This window comes from Aspergillus pseudotamarii, assembly GCF_009193445.1.
Source record: "Aspergillus pseudotamarii strain CBS 117625 unplaced genomic scaffold BDV38scaffold_34, whole genome shotgun sequence".
Taxonomy (NCBI): Eukaryota; Fungi; Ascomycota; class Eurotiomycetes; order Eurotiales; family Aspergillaceae; genus Aspergillus; species Aspergillus pseudotamarii.
In genome coordinates this window covers 200582-214400 of record NW_022475048.1, presented here as the reverse complement: position 1 = coordinate 214400, position 13819 = coordinate 200582, and the positions used below count along the sequence as shown (strand labels likewise).

General features: G+C 49.5%; 6 protein-coding genes and 1 non-coding gene across 7 annotated transcripts; 4 read left to right on the top strand and 3 right to left on the bottom strand.

Moving 5' to 3' along the window:
- The first annotated feature begins 40 nt into the window (after positions 1-40).
- Positions 41-1233, top strand: BDV38DRAFT_112481 (uncharacterized protein). The gene has a single exon (XM_032050992.1). It carries the CDS (start codon positions 326-328, stop codon positions 1091-1093), a length of 768 nt encoding a protein of 255 aa, XP_031912538.1. The 5' UTR covers positions 41-325; the 3' UTR covers positions 1094-1233.
- A 141-nt stretch (positions 1234-1374) lies between these two features.
- Positions 1375-2936, bottom strand: BDV38DRAFT_272063 (uncharacterized protein; the record flags this gene model as incomplete). The annotated part of the gene is made up of 2 exons (XM_032057424.1): positions 1375-2734; positions 2860-2936. The coding sequence occupies 2 exons, from the start codon at positions 2934-2936 to the stop codon at positions 1375-1377; spliced, it is 1437 nt and encodes a 478-aa protein (XP_031912537.1).
- A 475-nt stretch (positions 2937-3411) lies between these two features.
- Positions 3412-4899, bottom strand: BDV38DRAFT_249592 (uncharacterized protein). The gene is made up of 5 exons (XM_032054858.1): positions 4545-4899; positions 4345-4484; positions 4049-4274; positions 3747-3948; positions 3412-3666 (listed from the first exon to the last, which is right to left on the bottom strand). The coding sequence occupies exons 3-5, from the start codon at positions 4272-4274 to the stop codon at positions 3627-3629; spliced, it is 468 nt and encodes a 155-aa protein (XP_031912536.1). The 5' UTR covers positions 4345-4484; positions 4545-4899; the 3' UTR covers positions 3412-3626.
- On the top strand, positions 4801-8026 carry BDV38DRAFT_249585 (transient receptor potential ion channel family protein). Its single transcript, XM_032054857.1, has 3 exons — positions 4801-4823; positions 4914-5823; positions 5883-8026. Exons 2-3 carry the CDS (start codon positions 5457-5459, stop codon positions 7706-7708), a joined length of 2193 nt encoding a protein of 730 aa, XP_031912535.1. The 5' UTR covers positions 4801-4823; positions 4914-5456; the 3' UTR covers positions 7709-8026.
- A 398-nt stretch (positions 8027-8424) lies between these two features.
- BDV38DRAFT_t154 lies at positions 8425-8497 on the top strand. The gene has a single exon. It is a non-coding gene; the product is annotated as a tRNA-Arg (tRNA).
- A 137-nt stretch (positions 8498-8634) lies between these two features.
- On the bottom strand, positions 8635-11088 carry BDV38DRAFT_249583 (uncharacterized protein). Its single transcript, XM_032054856.1, has one exon. It carries the CDS (start codon positions 10652-10654, stop codon positions 9116-9118), a length of 1539 nt encoding a protein of 512 aa, XP_031912534.1. The 5' UTR covers positions 10655-11088; the 3' UTR covers positions 8635-9115.
- Positions 11089-11275: 187 nt separating this feature from the next.
- BDV38DRAFT_249582 (uncharacterized protein) lies at positions 11276-13498 on the top strand. Its single transcript, XM_032054855.1, has 2 exons — positions 11276-12648; positions 12709-13498. Exons 1-2 carry the CDS (start codon positions 11578-11580, stop codon positions 13405-13407), a joined length of 1770 nt encoding a protein of 589 aa, XP_031912533.1. The 5' UTR covers positions 11276-11577; the 3' UTR covers positions 13408-13498.
- The last annotated feature ends 321 nt before the right edge of the window (positions 13499-13819 follow it).

The following is a 13819-nucleotide window of genomic DNA, read 5'->3' as shown; positions in this document are numbered from 1 at the left end:
CCCCAGGAACAACTACAAATAGTATCACAGAAAACCATGGCTGTGCTCTGCGCCCGACGCGGAAAAAGCCGCTAAGCCCGTATTATGCCCGAACCAGTTACGATATGGTTGCATCTACCGCGAGTCACTGTATGGACAGACGATGGAAATCGGAAGAGACCATAAGGGGCTCTCGGGTCCTCGTGACACAATATCACGTGGCGATGATGGACAGTGGGATAAATTGCCAGCCTTACGTCTTGCATGCATGTCATAATCCTCTTGATCAACCTCTCGCTCAGAAAACGATATAGGAAATCGGGAAATATACACCTCTCAGCCAAAAATGTCCAAATCACAATACCGAGATGACGAGGATGCCATCCCCTCGTACGAAGAAAGTGTCCGATCATCCACCACACAAGCACCACCCTATAACATGAGACTCGACGTGGCGGCACCACTGCACCGTCATCTAGATACAAGTCGAGTTCAGCGCGTTCATTCTCTCCTCGACCAGTATGTTGATCCACTTCTTGCTGAGCAAGGGTCTTCAGGGCTGTACAAAACCGCCTTCATTTTCATTCCCTCCAATGTCACGTCCCTACAGCCCAGAGAAAAAACTAGCTACTCCGCGCCTAAAGCGCCAGAGCCGGTCGGATTTCCTACTTCCACGGTGGTGAAGCTTGTTCAGTTGGAGGGCGAGGCACATACGATGGAGTTCTGGAGACAGCCGGCCGTGTTGCGGGAATTGGAGTCCTCGCTTCGGGCTAGGCTTGCAGCGAGTGGTCATCATGTTGAGGGGCAGGATGAGAATGAGATCCCTACATCTGCTAAAGAAACCCAATCGCTAAAGTCGAATAAAGACAGTAAGCCTAAGCAGAAGAAGTCGTTCTGGGGTAGACTCACAGGAACCTCTGAGGCTGTTATTGTGGACCGAAAGCTGGGCTGGCGTGCCGAACCTGAAGAGATGACCGGTCGCAAATTGTCCAGGGACCAGGTCAGGGCTGTTGTGGAGTGGAAGGAGGTCTGCCTGCGCGTGGAGAACGACCTGGGTCTATATGATAATTGTAACGCACCGGGGATTTGTCTCTCTGTGGAGGTTGGGGAGTAGGTATCTGTTGTAGGATTGCGGTTGCGGGAGCTATAAGGGACCCGAAGCGGCATACGGGAAAATGTCAAGAGTTTCGCATGCATTTGCATTGAGCTTCAATGGATAGATGAATTCTACAGCTTAGGTCATCTTCATATATACAGTCAATGCTTTTCGCGCGTATTGGAAACACAGCTTGATTCATTTCTGTAGTTATGAGTGGAGACCAAACGTATATCATCTCCTCCATATACCTAACTGCGAGTGGGTCGTAATACGTTCATGTGCCATAGTTAAACCATTTAATCCGATTCATCTAAGATCAAGATGGATAAGAGTCTGTCATCTGCATCATGCTCTGCGCTGAACTGCGCCAGAAGGCTGCGAATGGCAGATTCGGTCGCTTTAGCATCCCACAGCCCGTCTCGGCTTGGGAGGTTGGGGTGTTGCAGGAGGGACAGCGCAGTCTTCAATGTGTCCTGACGAGTCGTCCTGAGACAGGCATGTAGCAGGCCCCCAACAAGCTGGGTCGATAATGTAAAGGGCCGACTTCTGTAAGCAGTATATTGGGGGGAGGTATCAAGAAGAACTGATATCTCCGAAAGTGCAGTATCAATCCAATCGTCGGGACCTGGAGGGCACCGAACGGTTAACGGCGATAGTGAATGGATGATGCTGGACTGTCCAGAGCATGGCAAAGGGAAACGATAGTTGATCACGCCGTAGTACATTCGTGCTTGTATACGCAACAACAGTATACGCTTAGCGACTTTTTCTTCGCTACCCTGATATAGCTTATCTACCGCAGTCAGATATCGTTGAAGCTGCCCTTCTAGAACCCTTCTCTCATGTAGTACGTCTGGAGGTATTTCTGCTAACGGTTTATGCTTGACTCGGGCATTAATTGCGAGGTGTCTGGCTATCCAATTCTGAAGCTTTAGAAGCACAGCCTCGCCCTGAGCGACATCCATAAAAACCTCGGGTACAACGCTGTGCGTGCCGCATATTTCGCTGGGGGATGTCAAGACGAGTCTAGGAAGTCCCCGTTGTTTATCGTAAATGCTGGCTTGCACGTCCAGACATGAGAGCAAAGCTGCCAGATGGGGAACGATATCATCGGGCTTGGACGTCGATGGAGAGGAGTCCTTCTGGCATCGTTGTAAGAGCGTCAGGCTAAGGTCGAGATGTTTTATTGCTTGCTGGGTATTGCCGATGAGAGCCTCAAAGGCATAAAACAGAACACTGCAGGTAAGCGCGACTTCCGGCAAGGCACCTGGGGAGGAAAGATATATCCTCAGCTGTCGATGACACTTGGCGATGCGCTGTAAAATGCTCATAGGTGGAAGATTGTCATTGTTGTAGCAAGATAACTCCCCAGATAGGTGATCTTGGTAAAGAGAGCTTAAGGTCACCAGTGCATTACGGATGACGGGCTCGTGATGGCTTCTTTGCAGGATTAAAGTGGTCCACAGGGTCGGATCGGTATAACTCGATAAGCTCTCTGCAGCCTGACAGCAGTAATAGTGTAACAGCTGCCTATCGGCCTGGCTACCAGGTACTTTGAATGGGATGCAATATGAGTCAATCGAGGCTGGCCTCCAAACCCGCTTCTGCATCAGAGGCATGTGGTCGGACGGATATCCGTCGCAGTGGCGGCCGGTGCTGGTGCATCGGAGGCAGCTAGGCTTTTGCTCATCACATTTTACCCGGCGAATCCTTCACAGTCCGGGACTCAAGTTAGACATGTCCAATTTCACACGGTGGGGAATGTATCGACCGTCCCTTACTTGCACGTAAGACAACCAGTTTTGACTTTCGGCGCACTTCGCCGAGATCTCTTTGTCAGTTCGGATATTGAACTCATTTCACGTATCCCTTTCTTTCTTAATCACGCTATGGTTTGGAAAATACTGGGGACATCTTCTCGACATGTCATCATCTTTCGGGGTCAGACGTTGAGGCTAAAAATAAACCCCCGCTTTACCTTTCCGAGCCACGTGCATCGCACGCAGCCCTATCTCGAGATTAGAGATATCGTCATCCTTCGTTCTTTGTCATGGGACATTCGAAGCTACAATGGGATCTTTAGGCATCACTAACTATCATATGTCGTGAAGCCATCCCGCGGGCCCTTGTAACAAAAATAAGGGGCATGAAGATACCCCAGCAAAGCACATATCTGAAACATAGCTTGTCCGGTATCGTTCACGATATTCGGGCCTACTAATTACCGGAGAGGGGCATAAGGAAGAGCCGGAAACGAAATCCAGCCCGGGGTGTTACATCGTGGAACTTTGAATCACGACGGCGTGGACCCTTAATTATAGAGACACAGGCTACGTACATTCTACTTCAAACTTACTGCTTTTGTCCAACGCAGTCTGTAAGGCAACGTGGCAGATCCACACCGTGGATCTCTTGAAAAATGACGGACCAATTGATTTTAGCATCCATTAAACAACCAACATCTTGGCAACTAAATATCGCCACCGCAAAAAAAGGGTATCGAGAGTATGAAGATCCGTCGTCATAGACATCCACCATCAGGAATAAATTAACAACAATCCGCACAGCAGAAGCATCCCGTTGGGAAACTTGGTTCATGCTCCGTTAGTTAAGAAGAGAAAGACAAGGAAACCAGAGGAAAGTCAGAAGCAGAAGTGATTTTACTAACCATGAAGAACCATGTTTTACACCGTCTTCCCCCTCCTTGTTGACGAGCTCGGTGTCTATAGCTTTGATGGCGGTTTCATATCTCCTATCGCACTGTTCCTCTAAAATATTCTTCGCCTGGCGAAGTTCTGACTCTTTCATCCAAGTCAACAGAAACTGTCCCAGACGTGGCCTTTGAATGTCAATGGCAGCTTCCATTGGCCCTTCAAATTTTTTTAGTATGCGTTGACGATCGAGGGTCTCCAGATAGCTATAAATAGAAGAGACGCAGAAGGAAATATAAGAGCGAAGAATCTAACGTACTGTTTACTGTTCTCATTTGCCGGAATGATTTCCAGATCTTCATCTGTTCTTCTTCCCGCGTATGCAGAAAGGCCTGGAATTTGAAAACCTTCTTTCCGACGCGCAAATTTTGCCACCAGAAATACTCATCGCACGAGAGGTACTGTTCCAACACATCACCTAATGTGTACCTGGCGAGTCCATCGTCGGGGTAGCCGAACCGATACGGTCCGAGACTGCGATCCATCTTCCCACCAGCCCGGGCGGAGTCAACACAGGAGCAAGCAGAACGGAAAAGGGTAGAATCAACAACATACACTGAAATCCTTTACAGTCTTACAGAAATCCACGCGTGGGGGTGGATCATAATATATGACGTCGTTTCAACAAGCTCGTTGCGAATCTCCTTAGGGTACGATCCCCTGAGAGAATATGGGACAGAGGAGGTTGGTCAAGGCTCTTGAGAGTCAGACTGGGCGCCAAGGTGCAGTACCTGACTAAGGAAGGTCAACCGTACTCGTTTAGAGTCTTAAGACTCTGCTATCGTGTTTGACTTCCCCCTTGTGATTAGCTTTTGTTCCGTCTTTTACGCGGCAGAGTTCCACTGATAGTCCCCACATATACTGCACTCAGTTTAGATCGCCGCTGAACCCTAGAGCTTAGTTCTTTTAGCTTCTTGTCCCCCTCTTTTGTGCCCTGTTCTCTCTTTTTTTTTAGCAATTTCACCCAGAGATCCTGCTCAACACAGCCCCGTCAAAACACCAATCATAACCGTGTTCCAACTGTTAACCATGCGGTACACTGCCCCGTTTCACTTGGCTAATCTCCCCTTAAATAATTTTGTTGACTGATTTTAAATCTGAATGTTAATTCTAACAATCCAAAGTCAAAGCTTTTTCACAATGTCCCACACGTTTCATGTTACAAATGAGGCCTGCTATTAAGTACTACGCGCGGTTAGGTATATCAAACCAGAAATATGACCTGCTCCATTCCCAGGGCGATGCGGTTCCCACCATTGGCTACAGCCAAGATAGATGCACCAGTTAGACGGTGATACAGTCTCGTCATACAGGGCACGACAAAGACACTCTGTACGTTCGTATAGTGATAGCCTAATAAAGTAAGAGTATGACTCTGGCTTTCAGGAGACCGCAAATCCTAGCGGAGAAGACCTGTTCATCGGAATGGTTGGTGGCCGATCACAGTCCCACACTGAGCCCTAGCATACGTCAACCTAAATCTCTTTAATGTGAGCTGAGGTCACTCGCCCCAGGGTCCAGGCGCACTCCACGAAACTGACCTCCAACGATCTCATCGCTCGTGCAGTCGACACAAATGACCGGTTCTTCCCCAGGAAAATTATCCCCGTTTGTACTTTGATTTCTTCCGGGCTCTTTTCCTATCCTCTCCTTACCTCAAAGCAGATATGCTTCTAATATCAATACTCTCGATACTCACGTTTCTTTGCTCTGTGCCTGTCTCTGCTTCGCGAGTAATCAAATCCAACTCTTTAGACCTATGTACCGACAACAAGAACTTTACAGCTACATTTTTCAACGTAACGTTTACACCGGATGACCGTCTCCTCTCCATAGGTTTCAACGGCACGGTAGCTATCTCCGGAAATGTGGTGGCGGACCTTTCGTTGACGGCCTACGGCAAAGAGGTCATCACGAAGACACTGGACCCATGCCAAATGAAGGAACAGCGCCTGTGTCCCATGAACATTGGCAAGCTTGAGATTCCGGCTATCCAGACGACTTTGCCGCAGTCCGTTATCAGCCAAGTTCCGAGTAAGATGCACCCGCCCGCGTCGCTGGTGCAACGCAGACTGACGAATGGATCCCGCTAGACGTTGCATACACCGTGCCTGATCTCGACGCATCTGTCCGCGTCTACATTAATTCCACAGATACGGGGGCTCCCATTGCCTGCATGGAAGCTAGCCTCTCCAATAGCAAATCTGTATACCAACAGGCAGTAGGGTGGGTCATAGCGCTGGTCATCGGTCTGGGTCTGGCATCCTCCGGGATTGCATCGATACTAGGATATTCACATGCTGCATTGCATGTCGCAGCTAAATCGCTTGCGCTTTTTGGCTTCGTGCAGTCTCAAGCCATTCTCGGCATGACCAGTGTCCACATGCCCCCGATCGTGGAGTCCTGGACTCAGAACTTCCAGTGGAGCATGGGCATTATGCATCTAGGCTTTATTCAAAAGATTGCCAATTGGTATCTTCGGGCCACGGGCGGCACTTCATCGACCTTACTGTCTGACCTTGAAAATACGTCCGTCAATGTACTCAAGCGGAAACGATCGTTGAATTTCGGCGCAGGCGCATTGATGAAGAGAGAGTCTGGAGAAGGCGCAGCGCCCGACGGATCTAAAACTATCTATGGCATCGTACGTGTTGGCTTCAAGGCCAGCATTGAGCGGACGGATATTTTTATGACCGGGTTCATCTTCATCATTGTCTTTATCGGATTCACGATGCTGATTGTAGGATTGGTCCGGCTTGTCTCTGGTCTTCTTGCAAAATCCGGGAAAACGGACAGTACTAAGATGGACAGCAGCACATGGGCAGTCACAATGAAAGGCATCCTGCTCCGCCTGATCCTCATGTGTTATCCCGCAGTATGCGTTCTCTGTCTCTGGGAATTTGCCAGTCATGATTCCCCCGCCGAGGTAATCCTAGCCGTTGTCATGCTTCTGTCGACGACTGCTATACTAGTCATGGCAGCTATACGCATCATACGCAAGGCAAGGCGCTCGGTTGAGGTATACAAGAGCTCAGCCTTTATGCTACAGAACGATACTGTGTTTTTGAATAAATGGGGCTTCCTATACGCACACCACCGCTCCCCGGCATACTACTTCTTCACGCTAATGGTGGTGTATATCTTCGTGAAGGGCATCTTCGTCGCGCTATGCCAGCCTTCATCATCCGTTCAGATTGCGGCGCTGTTTGTCATTGAGGTTCTCATGCTGGTCGCAGTCTGCGTTATTCGGCCGTGGATGGACAAGAAGACCAACATCATGAATATCAGCGTCACATCCATCAATTTCCTCAACACTCTTCTACTCCTGATATTCAACTTCCGAGAGCGCGACATGGCCACGAGTATCCTGGGCGTTATCCTGTTCGTCTACAATGCCATCCTCACCCTCATCCTCCTTATCGTCATCCTAATCGCTTCGATCATGGCCCTCGTGTCCAAAAACCCAGACAATAAGTACCAAGTGATGAAAGACGACGGTTCCTCCATCATGTCTCGCACACACATGACAGAATTAGATGCTCTAGGTGCCGCAGCGCGAGGTTCCCCCGACCAAAACCAGAAGGAGAACCCCTTCGCTCATAATGAAGTTCCTCCAAACCATGCCAACAGCCTCCAGCCGTCAGACCGGGCATCCCCGAACCATATGACCGGGGCAAACCATTCACCATCGTCTCCACTTGACCCGTCCGTCCCTCTCTTCCCATCCAGTGACACTCGCAGCGCATCGCCCTACGAGTCTGGCCATAATAATCTTAGTCCGTCTGAATACAGCCACCCAGGTGCCTCACCGGTCGATCGGGGATACAACGTCTCGCCCATTCGCACGCCATCGCCACATGCGTACAGGGCAGCCAACAATGCCAGTCCGTGGCAACGGGGAGCCGGGTACGAACATTAGCACCCTACTACGCGGTATGGGAAGTAATATTATTCCCCCTCACTAACCCCGTGTGCGCTTTCCCGTGAGGCACACCTAGCTCGGAGAAGAACTACAACAATCGTATATGTAAATGGCGATATGCATGATTGCCACTTGTACAAACTTTGTTTCTTCGCACTCGATCTTATCGACCCTTTAGAGGTATATATATAGCATACCAGTATACTACTGGCTAGACCACAGTACTTGGAGATATTGATACGGGTTTAATCATGGACATTTGGCCAGGCGTTATGGTGTATATAGCAGGTATTATAGAGTTTCCACAAAGATTACTACTTCAAGTCATGTTCCAAGAAAAGCATTACCTAAATTGTCTCTAGCATCGCCGAACAGCTAGGCAACGTTCAGCCCGATACCACCGTGTCGCCTAATTATGGAGAAACTGGGCAAGATTCCGGATCCCAATCGGCCGCCGAGAGGGAGAAGGAATCCGTCGGCGCGTATAGTACAACTCGATATAGGCGACAACGGAGCCATAGAGTAGGTAGCAATATCCAATGGGCTGGGCGCAATTAATCCTAAGTGTCGAACATGGAACCACTGTTAGTCTCATGATGAGACAGCACGGCAAGCGGTGGCCTAACCATGGAGATTGCCGCCTACATCTCGTGCCACCGGGTATGGAAAACGTCAATTGTAGATTATGCAGGATTGTTATCTTGTCAATAATCGGCCGGGTGGCGCAATGGTAGCGCGTTGGTTTCCGGTACCAAAGGTTTGCGGGTTCGAGTCCCGTCTCGGTCGAATTCTTCTTTTTATCTCTCTTCACGCTTCTCCTTCTCTGAGATGGGTTGTCTTTGTTCTTTTTTATTTTTTTTTTTTGCCGTTTTTCTTTCTTTTGGCTTTTGGGGACTCATATAATATACTACATCGTGTAAAATGGCTTTAAAGCTAAAACAGTGGCATAAATCTGAATTAACTGACAAAACCTGCTGTCAGCAACTATATTCACAAAGAAAGATATATATATATATTGACACATGATGGCTTGAACCCTACTTCAGCGAATCCGAGACACAACCACACCTTTTTCTTACTATCAATACGAGCTAATGCTATCATCAGTATTAAACACATCATACGCCAAGAACGCTAGAATGCAAGATAATAGCAAATGAAAGACCGGAGAAGGAATTTCAACAGTGTCATCCGATGGCGGGGTCAATCGGTCATCGAGTGATATCTTCATCGCGGAAATAGCCCACGAATCCTGTTAAAACAGCCCCGTCGCAATAAGACAATACCCCGTATTAAGAGTCCTATCCAGTTTCGGACTAGTAGTATAAGAGATATTTGTTTCAGACCAAGAAAGTATGTTTCATTACTATATACGAAGTACTAACAATCAAATATGCAATAAACCTAGGCATCACAGACCCATTTCTCCGCACGCTGAGGCAACCATCCACTGGTCCTAGGCAGAGACGTCTGGCGACGAAGGTCTCCGACAGGAATTCCCATGCCAAGCATGAAATTCTCATCCATGCGACACTGGTCCTCGTAGAAGGTCCACTGGACACAACCCTCCCAAGCCACGCAGGCAGCTTCACAGGCATCCACCGACTTCCAGGCACTGTGCCAGACTTGCTTCGATACTCCCTCTGGGGGCTGCGCGTCGGCGATATTGTCCGACCGGAGCTCGTAGCGGGAGGACTGATTGTCCCACCACTCCACCCGACGACGCATGTACGGCTCGATCATGGCCTTGAAGAAGTCGCGGTACCGCATCTGGCCCTTCTTCTCGAAATCCCAGCTCTGTTCGAAATTGTAGAGTCGCGCGACATCCTTACTATGCGTATGATGCCAGCTGTAGAGGGGATAACACCAGCTGGCGCGCCGGAACCAACCGCCCCAGTGCGGTTCCGGGTTGAAACCCCAAGAATACTCCGACTTGCCATGGGTCTGGCCGAAATTAATACCATAATCCTGCATGACATGGCCAAGAACATGGTCACCGCAGCCATGGGCCTCCGTAAAATCGGCGTATTTCGCGACCATGTCCTCTTCCAAGCCGAAGCTCTGCTCCCACGCACCCCGCGAGAGCACGAAGCCCGCACCACCGTGCGCGAAATAATCACCGTGTTTCCAGGCAAGACCGCCGAAGTACCACGGCTCCTGCCATGAGAACTTCTCTAGATGGAGAAGTAGGTTAGGCAGGAAAATGTATCCGTCGTCTTCGATGTAGATGTACCACTTCGCGTTTGGCTTTGCGCGGCCCGCGTGTTGGATGAGGGGGAGGAATTTGTATTTGTCGAGTTTCCAGCCACCCGCCGGGCCATTCCCGTCACCTTCTACATTCGCCATTTCTGCATAGACCTGTCGTGCCTCATAGTCGGGTTGCTGACGGTAGGGTTCGTAGTTGTCCGTTTTCAGGACCGTCTCGGTTGAGTTTTCTAGGACATCGATGACCTGCCATGAGCCGATGGTCTCGGGGTAGTCGGAATAAATGATCACATTGTCGGTGGGGATCCGACTGGGCTCAAAACTGGTGGAAAGGTGAATCGGTAGTCGTCTCCATAGCACCGAGGCGCCGGTTTTGAAGAGTAGCACGACATCATCTGGACTCAACTGTCCATATTGCTTCGATTGTGGCTTTTGTTGTTGCTTTGGTTTCGGCTTCTCCTGTTGATGGGTGCTCGGCTTCTGTTCGTCGGAAGAAGAAACAAGAGGGGCAACAGGGACAGCGGAGGGAGAAGGCTGGGCAGAGGGCAGTGGCTGTTGCTTTGACTCCTCTCTGAACGGCGATTGCCGGGAGGATAGATCTTGGGGAAGATCAGGAAGACCCCTAATCACTGGGTCGTCATGTTCCAAGTCTAGATGATAGAAGAAAAGGAACAGGACAAAGATCATAATCCCCAAAGGGACTATGCGGTTCTCTCTATGAAATAAAACTCGTGCCATCGTGTGTATGCCAGACCTATTCAGCCAGCATGGCCTTGGGTGAAGAAAGCGTCGCGCGGACTTTTCAAGGAGAAAGTTCCACGAGACTCATGCTGAGCAACAATCATATTATTAGAACGGCCCTGAATGTCCATGTTCCAATCGAGTGAGGCTGAAAGTCTCAACCAGAGTCTCGCGCATAGACCCCCCCTTTTTTTTGCATCTCGTTTTTGTTTTTTGGGTCATTTCTAATAGGAACAGTGGAGCCGAGTGGCAGTGGAGCACTCAGGAGATGAGCAATTTCCCGATTTTACAGAAGTTAGCGGATGATTAACTTTTCCGCTCGGATCCAACGCTTCTTTTCCACTTGACAACTTTTTTACCACCCAATAACGAGACTTAAAGTGAGTCAACTGTGCAGTAGTTCAACGCCATCAGGTAGACCATTGAGACACAATGTAACAGCTTTCTTGAGGTGGGTTCGCTTAATGAATGAAAACCATGGCCATTGGTTGGAAGTATAGTGTCAACCAACATCCTCAGTCGAGACCCTTGCCTTCTTAGGGCAAGGAGACTCCGACAGGCCCCGGCAGAGCCTCTTTTTTGATTGTATTTGGAAAATTCATCTACCCAATCTGGTGTGTCACACTGGGTTATACGATGTGATTCCTCTTCAGGAGAATGGATCTAAACTTTTCTCGGCCTTTCACCGGCAATTATTATCCATTAGCGTCGTATTTTTTTTTTCTTGGTTTCCTTTCTGTCCCTCCTGACCCTGAATTGGGGCTGAAAATGAGGCCGTAATTTAAGACAAGCGAAGGTTTGATCTGGGCTATTATTAGTTATGAATAGAAGGTCCTGGCCACTTGCATTCAGTGTCTCTGGCATTGAAAAATCCTGCTTGTCACCACGAAGAGTTCCTTGAGCACCATCGCGTCGCAGTGATGGAGTGGACAACAGAGAAACTCGCCGCAAGGCTGCCAGTCTTCCAACAGCGAGGCCCTGATGTTCCCGCTTGGCGTCAATTCCTTAACTTTCTGGGTTGTGTGTTGATTCTCCCCGTGTACTACTTCATCACCGGTTACAGTCGTCATCCCTTGACGCTGGACATCTTGATTAGCATCTTCGTGGCTGAATTCAATCGGTATGCCAACGAGGGGCGGCGACGCCGGCTATATGGCCTCGATGCGCCGACAAAGGCTAAAGAAGACCCCGAAAAGGCACCCATGTCTCCTAGCCCCCATATCGGCCCCGAATGCTTGGCGGTGGTGGTAGGCTATCGCGAAGACCCGGAGCTCTTCCGTCGTGCTTTGGATAGCTACAAACGTGCTGACGGTTGCCGTTTCATCCTGGTTGGAGTGGACGGTGACGAGAAGCCCGATATGGATATGGTTCGCGTCTTTCAGGAAGCGTATCCCGAAGACTCAGCCATCGTGCATCTTGATGAACCGTTTGGCGAGATCGCCATGCGCACGTACAAGAAAATCTCAGAATCTTGCTACGAAACCCCTGAGCGCTGTCAGGAGATGACCATTGCCCACTGTTGCCAGTTGGCCCGGGAGATTTTAATCGAACATGACCTGGGACTGGGCGAACTAGGAGGTGTTACCAAGCTCTGCTTGTACCAGCCGCATATGCACAAGAAAGCAATTATGTTCACCTCGTTTATCTTCTCTATCGTAATTTCGGACATTCTCGGCATTGAATACATGTGGTCTTCCGATTCCGATACCATCGTCTTTACAGATTCCGTGCGCCGCACCGTTGAGACGATCGCCGGAGATCCAACAGCTGGCGGAGGCAGTTCCGGATTGGTGGTGCACAATGAAGATGATTCGATGACAACGAAACTAGGAAGCGCAGTCTACTGGTGCGAGCTGTACATGACGAGATCGACCTCTGCGTCCTCGGGGACGAGCGACTGCCAGAGTGGTCCAAGTACCGCGTTCCGGGTGTCCGCTTTGCCCTCAATTCTATATCCCTGGTACACACAGACAGTCTTCGGTCGTCGAATGGTTAGTCTAATCCTCAGGCACTGCCGTTGCATTTGAAATGCCAGCTAACAAAACTCATAGATTATCAATGAAGACCGTCATCTAACAACAAACCTTCTCTTGCGCGGCTGGACGGTCACATACGCGTCCGACACATTAACCGCAACTGATACTCCAACAACATTCAGCCGATGGCTCCTCCAACAAGTCCGTTGGGGTCGAGCAACGCATATCGAAAGCTTCCAGCAACCAAAAGTCTATCTCCTCAATCACCCTGTCTTCTTCTGGGCCGCTATGAAGAAAGAGGTCGGCCCGCTCCTCGTCTTCCTCTGTGTGCTCTACTACCTCGTCACCGGCCAACGCTTCGCCTACTTCTCCTCCAATGACGCTTTCCTCCGTATAGCCTACACAATCGGCTACAACTGGCTGCGTAACCCAGACCGCGGGCCGCGCAACGCCTGGGTCTGGATCGCCCCGGCGCTAGTCTTCTACAACATTCCCCTCCCCAGCATTCATCTCTGGAGCATGCTGACCGTGTTCGACGGCGGATGGGGTACCTCAATGCGGTCGAATGCCGAGTTGTCGAAGCGCGAGCAATTCTGGAAACGTGCTTATGACCTGGGTTTCTTCGTGGTGTGGATGGGTATCGTTGGGGGTACCGCTGCACGGATACTATCTGGTTATGCGGGCTGGGATGCAGCTGGTACGGCGAAGGCCATCTTCTTGGGCGTTTTCGTTCCGTCCGCTGTGTCGTTCTATGGGTTGTTGGTTCGTGGATGATTTTCTCTTCTTCGGATATATTTAATTCAATAGTATTATAATTTAGATCAAATGACCAGTTAGAATATGCACATATATTATTCATGCTTAATGCTCGATATTGCTTTGCCGAAGAGGCGATGAGTCTGTAGTATAGACAGTCATACGCAACCTAGTTGCGGCACATCTACAAGTTACGAGGACGCGAGTATTAGCTAGTACCGGGGTGATTGAAACTATTGTCAGGAGCACATTTTACTGCACTTGTCCTTACTATGGTCCTTCTAAAAATTGCAATCCTTCCACTTGACCATCCAATACACATGAGACACCGGGCTACCTCGGAGACAACTCCTTCTGTTCCAGCAAGCTCCGCTCAAATGCCATCATATATTCTCTCACCCATAGAATGAGAATAAAATATAGTTTAGCC

Coding starts and splice junctions, on each gene's coding strand:
- BDV38DRAFT_249582 (XM_032054855.1), top strand. CDS start 11,578: ATGGAGTGGACAACAGAGAAACTCGCCGCAAGGCTGCCAGTCTTCCAA. Junction 12,649..12,708: donor CAGTCTTCGGTCGTCGAATG/GTTAGTCTAATC, acceptor CAAAACTCATAG/ATTATCAATGAAGACCGTCA.
- BDV38DRAFT_249592 (XM_032054858.1), bottom strand. CDS start 4,274: ATGGATCGCAGTCTCGGACCGTATCGGTTCGGCTACCCCGACGATGGA. Junction 3,949..4,048: donor GCAAATGAGAACAGTAAACA/GTACGTTAGATT, acceptor AAAAATTTGAAG/GGCCAATGGAAGCTGCCATT. Junction 3,667..3,746: donor GTAAAACATGGTTCTTCATG/GTTAGTAAAATC, acceptor GCATGAACCAAG/TTTCCCAACGGGATGCTTCT.
- BDV38DRAFT_249585 (XM_032054857.1), top strand. CDS start 5,457: ATGCTTCTAATATCAATACTCTCGATACTCACGTTTCTTTGCTCTGTG. Junction 5,824..5,882: donor CGTTATCAGCCAAGTTCCGA/GTAAGATGCACC, acceptor GGATCCCGCTAG/ACGTTGCATACACCGTGCCT.
- BDV38DRAFT_112481 (XM_032050992.1), top strand. CDS start 326: ATGTCCAAATCACAATACCGAGATGACGAGGATGCCATCCCCTCGTAC.
- BDV38DRAFT_249583 (XM_032054856.1), bottom strand. CDS start 10,654: ATGGCACGAGTTTTATTTCATAGAGAGAACCGCATAGTCCCTTTGGGG.